At 33.7% G+C, this 12467-nt stretch overlaps 1 protein-coding gene across 3 annotated transcripts in view; it reads left to right on the top strand.

Annotated features, from left to right (window-relative positions):
• LOC130950643 (uncharacterized) overlaps window positions 1–6710 on the top strand; it is a 37083-nt gene extending 30373 nt beyond the window's left edge. For 2 of the 3 annotated variants that reach the window (XM_057879198.1, XM_057879196.1), the window contains exons 34-44: window positions 333–448; window positions 533–645; window positions 845–968; window positions 1099–1220; window positions 2758–2926; window positions 3015–3231; window positions 4329–4650; window positions 4848–4987; window positions 5527–5648; window positions 5748–5955; window positions 6175–6710. In XM_057879198.1, coding sequence (XP_057735181.1) covers window positions 333–448; window positions 533–645; window positions 845–968; window positions 1099–1220; window positions 2758–2926; window positions 3015–3231; window positions 4329–4650; window positions 4848–4987; window positions 5527–5648; window positions 5748–5955; window positions 6175–6289 — 1768 coding nt within the window. In that variant the 3' untranslated portion in view covers window positions 6290–6710. The remainder of the gene's footprint in view (window positions 1–332; window positions 449–532; window positions 646–844; window positions 969–1098; window positions 1221–2757; window positions 2927–3014; window positions 3232–4328; window positions 4651–4847; window positions 4988–5526; window positions 5649–5747; window positions 5956–6174) is intronic. The other variant, XM_057879197.1, reaches the window with a different exon arrangement.
• The last annotated feature ends 5757 nt before the right edge of the window (window positions 6711–12467 follow it).

Genomic DNA, 12467 nt, shown 5'->3' with positions numbered 1-12467 from the left:
AGGCAGCTCAATACTCAATAGACAACAATTTGCAATGCTTTCAATGGATAATACTATAATACCTTATCTTGTTGCACACGAAAGACAGGTTATAATGCTCTAAGAACATATTTCAAGTAGTGAAGCATGTAGAGAACAGTTAGACCAACTCTCGAGAACTGTACGTCACACGGACTCCAACACCCTTGTTTGTGCCTTTTTTACAGATACTATCTATGATAATGGCACCCAAAACGTTTTTTGTAGGTGGCTAGGTGCATACTTAATCTTATTCTATCTTCGAAAAATTACTTGACATTTGACATATCTCTATGTTTTGGTGAACTTTGCAGTCGTAACACAGCTCAAAAGCAGTGGGATGAAACTCTCGTGCTGGTTCTTGGTGGAATAGCACGTATATTACGGTTATTCTTTCCCTTTTTCAAAACCTTAAGTAACTTCTGGTCTGGTGGGTTTGTTACCTTTGATGTATCTGGTAGTTTCTGTTTGATTCAATATACTAGTAGTTCTGATTTAATTTGGTTCTGTGTAGGCTGGGAATCATTGCTTCAATTTGTTGAGAATAGTATTGTTAATGGAAGTAAAGAGGTAGCCCTTGCAGCAATAAATTGTTTGCAGACAACTGTTACCTCCCATTCATTGAAGGTAGGCATAGTGGTATGATTTAAGGTCTGAATTCTATTTGTAGATGAAGACTAAACAACTGAATTAAGTCTCGCTTAAGTGCCTTTTATCTTTGACACAATTCCTATTGACTTTTAATCAATCTTCAATGCAACATGTACAAGAAAACAGCACTAGTTTGATATACTTATTGAAGTACTGACTAAAGTTCAAAATTCAGGGACATATGCCAATGCCTTACCTTATTTCAGTGATTGATGTTTATGAGCTTGTTCTGAAAAAGCCATCCAATTATGGTGGCTCTGCCCCTGATAAGGTGAAGCAGGAGATTTTGCATGGTCTTGGTAATGCATTGATTTTCATTTTTGTTAAGATTCCACACACCCTTTAGGTTTCTGTCCATGTCATAGCAATGATAACTTATAAGGATATTCGAGTGGAACTCATCTTACTTCAACTTTGAACTTTTACCAGGTGAGCTGTATGTTCAAGCTCAAGGATTATTTAATAATGTCATGTACACCCAGTTGATAGCTATCATAGATTTGTCTGTGAAGCAAGCCATGTTGACCAATGATAACTTCGAAACAGAATTTGTGAGTTCATTGTATTTTATTTGTTTTTTCTTATTATCTTAAGAAGCTGTTATTGTCATGACCAATAAGAAAAAAGAAGCTATTATTTTTGTTTAATTAATTAGCATGCTTTGGATGATTTATTTGTCTTCTTAGGAGTTATATGCTATTTTGCACCCTTTTTATTGCTCTAATGATATGTCTTCTTTTGCCCCTGAAAGAAAGAAATCAACAATACTTGGAAATGTGAAGCAAGGAATTATTGTATACATAACACAAATGTAAAAACTATCTCATGCTGGTTGCTTTACATTATTCATGGTGATAATTACAGTGGCATTGCCTTAAAATTGCGGTGCACTGCCTATGACTTAATGCTATAGTCAGTAGGGTTTCATACTCACTTGTCAGCAGAAGCAATATTTTAAAAACAGAAGTTGATATCATGAACCATTTCTCTCAAAAGTTTCGGTTGTTTTGTAGAGGGAAATGGATATTTGTCTATCCTAATATGATCCCTACAGAAGATCTATTTGGTCTTGAAGCATGGACAATTAATAAGTGTGTTTACCTTGTGTTGAAATTCAACTTAGTTCATTTTTTGAAGAGCTTTAATTTCTATGGATATGCTTATAATGTCACTAAATTTTGAATCAGATTTCTTTAGTTTTGTAATTAAGGCCCTATACTATATGAAAACTTTCAATTACATGATTTAGTTTAAAAAGATTATGATCAGAGAAATCAGGTATTTATCATCCATATTAGAGGCTTGGTTACAGAATTTTTAAACAAAATAGTTCTGATTGAAAAATATTCATGCAACACATGGATTTGATCAGTAGAATTTAACTATTAATGGGGAGTCGGGGACTTGATTAGGAACATCTTAATTTTTATAGGGAGCAACCTGCTGGTATAAAGTATGTTTTGTTTGACAAGCTACAAGAAGGCTACATCTAAAAAATGTAATGTAGATGCAAGCTTAGTGATTGATTTCATGGTTTATACTTTATACCTGTGACCTTGAGATCACACGAAGACAACTCAGCAGTTGTTCTATGACGCCCATTCATTTAATTTTTATAGCAAATGAGTGAAAATTTTTGTATGATATGGGGGCTTGGACTTGATTAGAATTTCTTAACTACCTTTAGAGTAATTATACCTTTTGAACAATGCGAATGATGAGGATTGAACTCTTGACCACATGGTTATATGGGCTTTGATATAGGATAGAAGCAAATAAATGATTTTATATGTTAACCGCTGTGTGGTAAGTTTAGAGGATCCGGAGGCATGCTGGACCTTTATATTTTGTTGCACATGGATGCAGGGGAAATTTGTAGTCTAAAGACATCTGAACTAGCACTCCAATACTGAAGTGTGGTTTGCTATGTGTTCATTGTTGCATTATTGTAAGAATTTGTACTGAAGAAAATCTCGCTGTTTTGTAAGAAATAACCCTGCAAAATAACTCAATTAACTATTTACTAATTCAATCAGTTTTCTTGTTTTGCTAGAATCTTCTAATGAATGTGGCATTCATATGTTGTAGGGAAATGTGCCACCTGTTCTACGGACAATACTGGAGATCTTACCACTATTACGTCCAACAGAGCATATTTCTTCTATGTGGCTTGTTCTTCTTCGAGAGTTTCTGCAGTATCTTCCAAGACCAGATTCTCATATGCAGAATGAGGATGGTAAAATAGATCAATCTAGAGGTCCAACCTTTTTTCAATTTTAGAAGTATCTGGTTGTATCTGATTCTGTTTATACTTATTAGTGTAAAACCAATGATCATGTTTGCAGAGTCTCAGACAAACCATGAAGCACCTAATGGCACTACAATAACACCTAATAAAGTAGCGGTATCTCCAGGTTCTGGATCTACTGCAGCAACAAATTCACGCATTCCTAGTTATATATTTGCAGAAAAGCTAGTTCCCGTGCTGGTAGATCTTTTTCTGCAGGCACCTGCTCTTGAGAAGTATATTATTTACCCTGAAATTATTCAAAGCCTTGGAAGGTAGTAACTGCTCTTAATTCTGCTTCAATGTTTAGGAGTTTCATAGAATCACAAAATTACTTGCTAAAGGCCAGGAGAGATATTTACATTGTAAATGATAAACGAGGCTAAGGTTCGTGTATGTAGTCAGGAAAAAGACGGATCTTTTTTGTGTGAGGTGAAGATTAGGGTCAGGTTACTATAGATAAAATGTTTCAGGGTTCTGATAATATTCTAATCAGAATCCAGGGCCACCTTCAAAGACAGATTTTCAGACAAGCATTTTTCATGGGATAGAATTAGAGGCTAGCATCTAGTTGGTGTAAAGCTCATGATTTTATAGGAAATTTTCCCTGTGTGTCATGAGAGATTGGAATACTATTCTTTATAGATAAATCCTTGTGCTTTTTGCTTTTGCTTTTATATAGGGGAACCCTTATCCTCCAAGTTAAATTATCCATCTCCTCATCTTAATGAAATTCTTTTTTTATATTTAAAAAAAAAAGAAACAGAATCCTAGGCAAAGAAAAATGTTTTGCGATGTCAATGTTGGGTTGGGAGACTTCTGTTTTAGTTTCTTTGCGGGGCATTGTAGATAGTTACTATATCCCTTAATATTTCAGAAGCTTGATTTAATTGTTTAAATTATCAGGTAAAGCCTCATAAATGCCAACCTAAATTTGAACGGCCTCTGCTGTTTTTGGCTGCTGTGTTGGGCGCATCTTAAATTACTGAAATATTCAATCAAGCAACATGAAAGTAGCACAAATATCAATCTTATGTGCAATTAGGGAAATGTTTAATAATGTATACATAATTTGCATGCCTGCAGAGAGTAGGAACTCCTTTAAGTGTTAGAGACTAGAAATAGCTTTTTTCCAACTCACCACCAACCTCTAAAATAGCTCTTCATAAAGATAAAGTGATTAAAGAAATTTAAGGAGTTTCTACTCTTGAAAATTAATGGCTCTGAACTTATTACTTCGTAGAAATATCTCCTTTTATGTCTGAGTTGAAGATATTCATCTTTTTGACATGTATGTCATATTCTTGATTTTTGTGCATAGATTTTTTTTTTTTTTAATACTATGAAATAACACTGTCATGGATACTTTCAGATGTATGACAACAAGAAGAGACAATCCTGATAGTGCACTTTGGAGGTTAGGTGTTCAAGCATTCAACCGTATTGTTGTTGACTACGTCAGCAAATTAACCAATGGTGATCCAGAAACAACTATGAACAAACCTGCCAAGACACGTATATGGAAAGAAATGGCAGATGTTTATGAAATATTCCTTGTTGGATATTGTGGACGAGCTCTTCCCTCGAATTCCCTCTCATCAGTGGTGTTAGAGGCTGATGAGTCCCTTGAGATGTCCATCTTAGATATTCTTGGTGACAAGGTCCTTAAGTCACCAATTGATGCCCCTACAGAAGTAAGTATATAAAAAGATTAATAATTTTAACACTAGTTAGTACTACATGAAGTTGTTAAGAACATGTGCATCCATTCTATTAATAGCAATACCGAACTCACCCGTTTCCCTACCTTAAAGCTTATATAGTTGGAAGAGGCTTCTGTTAGCAGAAATTTCGGTGAGATTCAATTTTCCTAATACTCCCTTGTTCTCAGGTTTTGCAGCGACTAGTCTCTACTCTAGACCGTTGTGCATCACGCACGTGCTCATTACCTGTGGAGACAGTAGAGCTCATGCCTCCACACTGCAGTAGATTTTCCTTGACTTGTTTACAAAAGTTATTTTCCTTGAGCAGGTGCCATCATTTTGAATGCTTATCAAATTCTTATTAATAAATTGAATTTCTAATCTTAGCATTAAGTATCTTCTACTTGATGGTAATTAACCAATGGGAAATAATTGAGTTGAACTCCCGGCCTTGTTATTCCATAGATGTCGTGAATGCTTTTTGTACCAAATCTTTAATGTGCATTTCTTTTTATTTGTCTGCTCTGTGGAATTTTTTCTCGTTGATTTGTTTCATACGCATTATGTTTCAGTGTTCTAAATCCAGTTTCCGCTACTTTTCAGGCACATTCTCTTGGTATAATTTAGATGTTTGATTAGTAGCTCTTGTATAACACCAATAGAAATCTGAATGCAGGCATAAATTTTTCGCAAATGAGATCCAATCTGTTGACCGTATCTAACATATGATAATTCAATTAGAAAACTCATCATTGATCTTGACCGACTTTAATCTCAAGTCCTAGTTTTTTTTTTCTTCTGTCTTCATGTGTTGATATATATATTTTCAAAATGGTCATATTAACCAGTTGTTTATAATGTTCTTAGTTATTCTCATGAAGTTGACTGGAATACTACCAGATCTGAAGTAAGCAAAACCTCTATTACAGTGCTTGTGACCAGATGTGATTACATCTTGAGCCGGTTTCTGGCAGATGAAATTGGCCTTGGTGAGCATCTTCGATGAAAAGATAATTTTTTCCAGTAATCTTCATTTCATCTCCCAACATCTGACGAATTATCTAATGATTGCTTGATTTTTCATGCAGGTGAGTATCCTTTACCCAAAGCAAGACTTGAAGAATCTATTTTCGTCCTTCAAGAACTGGCACGTCTTCTTGTTCATCCAGAAGCAGCATCTGTTCTCTCCTTAAAGCCACGTTTGGGAAGTGCCATAGAAGAGAACAAGGAGAACGATGAGAACCGCTCCCATCTCTTTGTGCTATTACCTTCCTTTTGTGAGCTTGTTACATCAAGGTAAATATATCAAAGGGAAAAAGTGAAACCAATGGCCTCATAATTTAAGATTTTCATGAAGGTAAAACTAGAAACAGTTCAACTTGGCAAAAAATCTTCTTGCTGTTATTTCTTTCGCAAAATTAGAAAAACAGAAAATGAAAATAAATAAAATAAAAATACCCCAATTTTTTTCATTCCTGTTTCTATTTTTATCTTTTTCTGCCTTTTGATGAACAGGGAATTAAGAATACGGGAGCTAGTACGAATATTGCTTCGATTAATAGCCAGGGAATTGGCTCTGGAAAAGCTCAGTTTAGCTGAAAACAATACTTCCATACGACGGCACCCTTAAGTTTGTTTACTTCAAAAGTTTTAAGCTTCCATGGATTTTATTACATTTTGTGTTTATCGCGCCTCCCTTTATCCTCTTGTCTATTGTAAATTTTTCTGTAGACTAGGCTAGAACTATCTATAGGGATCAGGAAATAGAAGTTTGCATTTTTTCTATACCCTTGTCATGAAGTGTGGTTAACCCTACTGTCCCAGCTTCATTATCTACATCCCCACCGAACAAGTCAACAAGGGACGCTGAGTGTCATGTGGTATATACAACCGGATTTCTAAAGAGGCAGAAACAGCATAAGGGTAGGAAGCATAATCTGTGTGACGGATCCTAGGAGCAGGATCTACATTCCCCTTGCCAATTTTGTTGTACTACATCTGGAATAGCGAGTCTAACAATGAGCGAAAGCTTTTTATTTTTCTTTTTTAAATTTTTTCGCCTTAGAGCTTTTTTGTTTTGTCAATTTTTTTTATTATTATTATTATTTTGGAAATGGAGAGGAGGGAAAAAGGGGAAGTAGTGCTTTCGGCTTTGTTATTTTCAAGCTGTCGAAAATATGTATATCAGATAAATTCATACTAGCGGATACATTTATTTATATAAATTAGCGTTTAACAGGCTGTCAATTGTTTTTCTATTTGAAAAAAAAAATATTTTTATATTTTTATTTTTAAAATTATAAATTTAATATCAATAATTAAAAAATAAATTATTAAAAATATAATATTTTAAATTATTTAACACGGAAAATGTATAAAATAAATAAATTTAAATTAAAAAAATAAGATTAATTTTTTTATTATTTATAAATATTATCAATTTTTTATTTTTTAATCCTATTTAATTTAAAGTAAATTAAAAAATTTATATTCAAAACATTCTTTTAACAGTTATGTTGTATATACAAACTTTTTTGAGAATCAATTCCAACTAAATTAGTTCAAATTTAACATAAACTTCAGATTAGAAACTTGCGTTCTTGCAACTATGTAATAGTGCGAACGTTAATATGAAAAATGTTTCTTCTCCTTCGATAAAATTGAAGCGATCAAATTTCAAAGGACACTCAATCTCTCAAAATCTTTGCAAAAACTCATGGAAATAAAGCTACGTTCCAAATCTTCACCAAAAAACACAAAAACAGAAGATGGAAGATTATTGAAAATATTGTTCATTAATTGTCCAATTTTTTCACATTTTTTATTGCAAAATCCTAGTTTGTTGTATTTCTATTTATTTAATAGATTTATTGTGTTCTCATGTTAAAGTATATATTACTATTTTCATTATATTGTTTATTTGCTGATAAAATTGTTAGGTTGGTGTAAAAATGTTATGCAGTGTTTTTGTATAGTTTAACCTAAATCTGCATGTATTTGAGGAATTTGAATGCGTTTTTGTGCATGTTTGAGTGTTTGCATGTTTTGAACTGAGTTCGTGTATAGTAATAAGTAAAACTTTGGTGTGTTTTGTTTGAATTAGGTGCACTTGGTGTTGTTGTCCTCTTTTTTGTTGTAACTAGGTAATAGAATGTTGTAGTGCTTCAGATGTTATTTTGTGCATGTTTGAGTTTTTGCATGTCTTTGTCCATTTTTTAGGAATTTTGTTAATGGATTTGTTGTAACTAGCCCATAGAAATTTGTTGTAGTGCTTCTAGTGTTATTTTGCACATGTTTGATCGAGTTGCATGTCTTTTTGAACTGACATTGTGTGATGCAATCAAGAAATAATAGCGGTGCATTTAGTTTGTATTTTGGTATATTTCATATGAATTAAGGTTCACTTAGTTTTGTCTTCTTTTTCTTGTAACTAGGCAACAAAATATTGTAATGCTTTTGATGTTATTTTATGCATGTTTGAGTGATTTACATGTCTTTTTGAACTAACATTGTGTGATTCAACCAAGAAATAACAGCGGCGTATTTGGTTTTTGTATTTCAGTGTATTTCATGTGAATTAAGGTGCACTTGGTGTTGTTGTTACCTATTAACCTAATTTTTTTATTTCTTACAGAAAAAATGACAATCAAAAAAGTTGCTGAGAGGAACACCACAAAAAAGGAAGGTCCAAAATATAATGTAACAAATATATGTTACAACAACTCAATTTTTTTTGTATAAATATAGTTAGGTAACATAATTCTCATTTATTTACAGAAAACTCATGATTTGAAATGTTCCACAAGATCCATTTATGATATATTCCACATGAGCAATGACAAGAAAGCTATTGTCAAAGAATTGGGATTTGCTGCTATGACGCATATCCCAGCCTTGTATGTGCCGCATAAGCTCTTGAAAGAATTAGCATATTCATTTGATTTGTACAATAGCGCACTACACACGTAATACGGTGTAATCGAGATCACCCCTGAAAAAATAGGATATGCACTTGGCTTGAATGCATCTGGTAAAAATCTATTCTGTAAATCAAATTTTGGTATTTTTTACATTATTTCTGTGTTATTGAAATATTTTTGTTGTTGTTGTAAGGGAGCATTATCCAAGCAAAATTAAAAATAAAGAAATTAATGAGGAGTTAAAGGTAGTTATTGAAAACTTTAAAGGTTGTGCATTGCCACAATTGAGAAAGTCTTTGATTGACATGAGTGTTGATGGGCCAGAAAATTAGCTGAAATTCAAGAGGACATTCATCCTCTCATATAGAAAGTGCTTCTTGTTGCAAACGACAATAAATAAAATTTCTCCGATTCACATGCCGCCCATTCTTCATGTGGACACAATACAAGAATAAAATTGGGTTGTTCATGTGCTCCACTTCCTTATCAAAGGCATTAGAGGGCACAAATTGAAAAACAAATTTGTTCATGGCTGCCTCTTTGTACTAATGATCGTATATTCTCATGAATCTACAAACAAGAATAGGCCGGTCGATAGAATTTCTGGACCACTGTGGGTGCAACATTGGACTAGGAAGAAAATAGTTAAAAGGATAGAAAGTGAGGCGAAGGATGAAATGGTAACTCAACAAAAATCTTTTCTTTAATTTCGGTGTATTTATTGGGAAAAGGGAAGGAAAAAAAGAAGCAACAAAAGAAGACTGTTCTATTATACTTATCTTCGAAAAGTGAAAGTGATTCTGATTATGAGTCTGATTCTGAACATGACTCAGAAGAGACACTGAAGAGAAGAAAACAACCCAAGAGAATGGCAAAGAAGTAAGTATTACTTTTCAATGTCTTTTGTAAATCTTTATTCTCTTTATTTACATCGTGTGTTTATACCTTTTTAGGATGGAATCTGGTGCACGAATCCCCACACTTTGTACGACTGTACCAGCAATTGCATTGGGTCGTCCAAGTAATACCTAAGCGAGTTAGGGTCGATCCCACGAGGATTGTCATTTGAAGCAAGCTATGGTTATCTTGTAGATCTTAGTCAGGCGGATAGAAGAATTGTTGGATTTAGTTAAAAGCATAAAAGGAATAATGAGATCTAAACTAGGTTGACCTGTTTATAATGATAAGAAGATGGTTAAGCTTGGAGATGCTTTATCCTTCTGGATTAACTCTGGTCTTACTATCTTCTTCAATTGTGAATGATTTCTTCTATGGCAGGCTGTATGTGATCAACACCGTACGGTCACAGTTGCCAATCTTCTCCAGATTTGAACCCTAGGGTTATTGTGGATTTATTTTGATTGAGGGTGAAGCTCCTGCAGTCCATTCTCCTTAATGATCCTACTCAAAACGCCACAGACAAGGTCGAATCTTCCAGATCAGAGAATGCTGCGCCTTTGGGTTCTAGCCTCTACCACAAAGACTTTAATCTCCCCATACCTCAGCTGAACTAGTGTCTCGAGAAGTTCCCAACGAAGTCGTGGATTAACCGTCTAAGAGATGTATAATCAAGCTGGCGGTTCGATGCTTTCCAATTACATATTCACACGAACCCAAGAAGAACACGGGTGGTTGTCAGGCACGCGGTCTTATATGAAGAACAAAGATGATTGTCATGGGTCATCTCATTCATCAAGTTGAAGAACGAAGATACATCTTAGAATTGAATGAAACACGGATTGAAGAGAAATATCAATACTTTTATTAATCCATAAAACTCAGCAAGGCTCCTCCCCTCAACCTAAGAGGTTTAGAGACTCATACTGATAGAAAACACAATGATACACAAAAATATGGCATAATGTCCTCTAAGATTATGTAAAATATCCCTTAAATATTAAACTAATGACTAAGGATTACATAAAAAGGATAAAACAGTCTTTTTAGTGTTAAAATCCACTTCTGGGGTCCACTTGGTGAGTGTTTGGGATGAGCTTGATTGAGATTCATGTGTTTTGGGGCCTCTAGGGCATTGAATGCTGGCTAGGGGGTCCTCTTTGGGTGTTTCGACGTTGGTCCCCTCCTTTGGGCGGTGGACGCCTGGACTAGGGTAGGAGACTGGCGTTGAACGCCGATTTTAGGCCTTTTATTCTGAAGCAAAGTATAGACTATTATACATTGCTGGAAAGCTCTAGAAGTCAGATTTTCATAGCCATTAAGAATGCTCCATTTGGACATCTGTAGCTCTAGAAAAGCTCTTCCGAGTGCAAGGAGGTCAGATCCGGACAGCATCTGTAGTGCTTTCTCTGCCTCTGAATCAGACGTTTGCTCCAGCTCCTCAATTGAAGCCAGAAAATACCTGAAATTGTACAAAAATACACAAACTCAAAGTAGAATCCAAAAATGTGAATTTTGCATTTAAACCTATGAAAACTTAATAAAACTTGAACAAAACATACTAAAAATTATATGAAAATGATGCCAAAAAGCGTATAAAATATCCGCTCATCAGAATGCAAAAATAGAAAGTGCGTTATTGTGGATTCATCTTCCTAAACAGAGGCTGAATCTGATGATGAGTAAGATTTAGAAACTATCATTGTAATCTTATGTTTTGTTTTTTCATCAAAATTTTTTTTATAAATAGAATTTTTTGCATGTACTGTCAGAGGTGAAGAAATGTAGAAAATAACAAAAAGAAGATTGAAGAAAAAAAAAGATAAGCCTGCACAAAAGTATGTGTTAATTTTTGGTGTTTTTTTTTATCAATTTTATTATGTTTTATTTGCTTAATGTTTATTTTCTTTTCTAGGATGGAATCCAACAAAAGGAAGCGTGTTATTGTGGATTCATCTTCCCAAACAGAAACTAAATCTGATGATGGGTAAGATTCAGAAACTATCATTGTAATACTATGTTTTGTTCATTTTATCAAAATTTTCTTCATAAACAGAATTTTTTGCATGTATTTTCAAAAGCGAAGAAATGCAAGAAATAACGAAAGCAAGATTGAAGAAAAAAATGATAAGCCTACACAAAAGTATGTTTTAATTTTTGGGGGTTTTTTTGCCAATTTTATTGTGTTTATTTATTTACCTGATGATTATTTGCTTTTTCAGGATGTAGGCAAAAATCACAGATAATCCAAAAAATGGACTCCATTGGACAGAAGCTCAGTATGATTCTTCACAAACATAAGATTCAATATCTGAAATTGTTTCTTTGCTAAAATTTTCTAAGATGTAATTACTCTAGTTTTACTGAATAATGTTTATTTTGTCTATAGAGTGCCACATGTAAATTTGTCGAGTGAAAATGATTCTGTGTTTCAAACACAGACAAGCTATTAGAGCTTTGTAAATCAACCAAGTGATAACATGTAATTTATGTTTCTCTTACCATTTATTTATTTCTTATGCTACCAACTTCTAATTTCATATTTGTTTTTTAGAATAAAAACCCTTGATTTTATTCAACAAAAAAAAGCAAGAAAAAAAAGAAAAAACTACAATTATGTAATTCTCATGCAACAGAAGTTGAGTTTTTATTCAATGCTTGAGGTGCTGTAGTGAGATGATTTCGGTGCATTACAGGTTCAAAGAATACGAAGAAACATTGCATGAACCAAACCCTATTCAAGAAGCAAGAATAGAAAAATAAATCCAATTGAAGGAAAGGATGTGTAGCACAACTGTTGATATTGATAATGATCCTAAAGATCAAATGATTGTTCTTCGAAAACAAACTCATTCTCAATATGAACCACTGGACATGTGAGTTTTCCAATTCACTTTCAGTGTTCTAATCATTGAGTTAATCGTTTGCACCTGAATATTTACTGTATATTAACTTCTTCATTGTTTGTCTTCATTATAGTTCCACTTCATG

This window comes from Arachis stenosperma, chromosome 9 (genome assembly GCF_014773155.1).
Source record: "Arachis stenosperma cultivar V10309 chromosome 9, arast.V10309.gnm1.PFL2, whole genome shotgun sequence".
In the NCBI taxonomy this organism is placed as follows: domain Eukaryota; kingdom Viridiplantae; phylum Streptophyta; class Magnoliopsida; order Fabales; family Fabaceae; genus Arachis; species Arachis stenosperma.
Note: the sequence above shows the minus strand (reverse complement) of the source record. Positions and strands in the feature narration are given on the sequence as shown.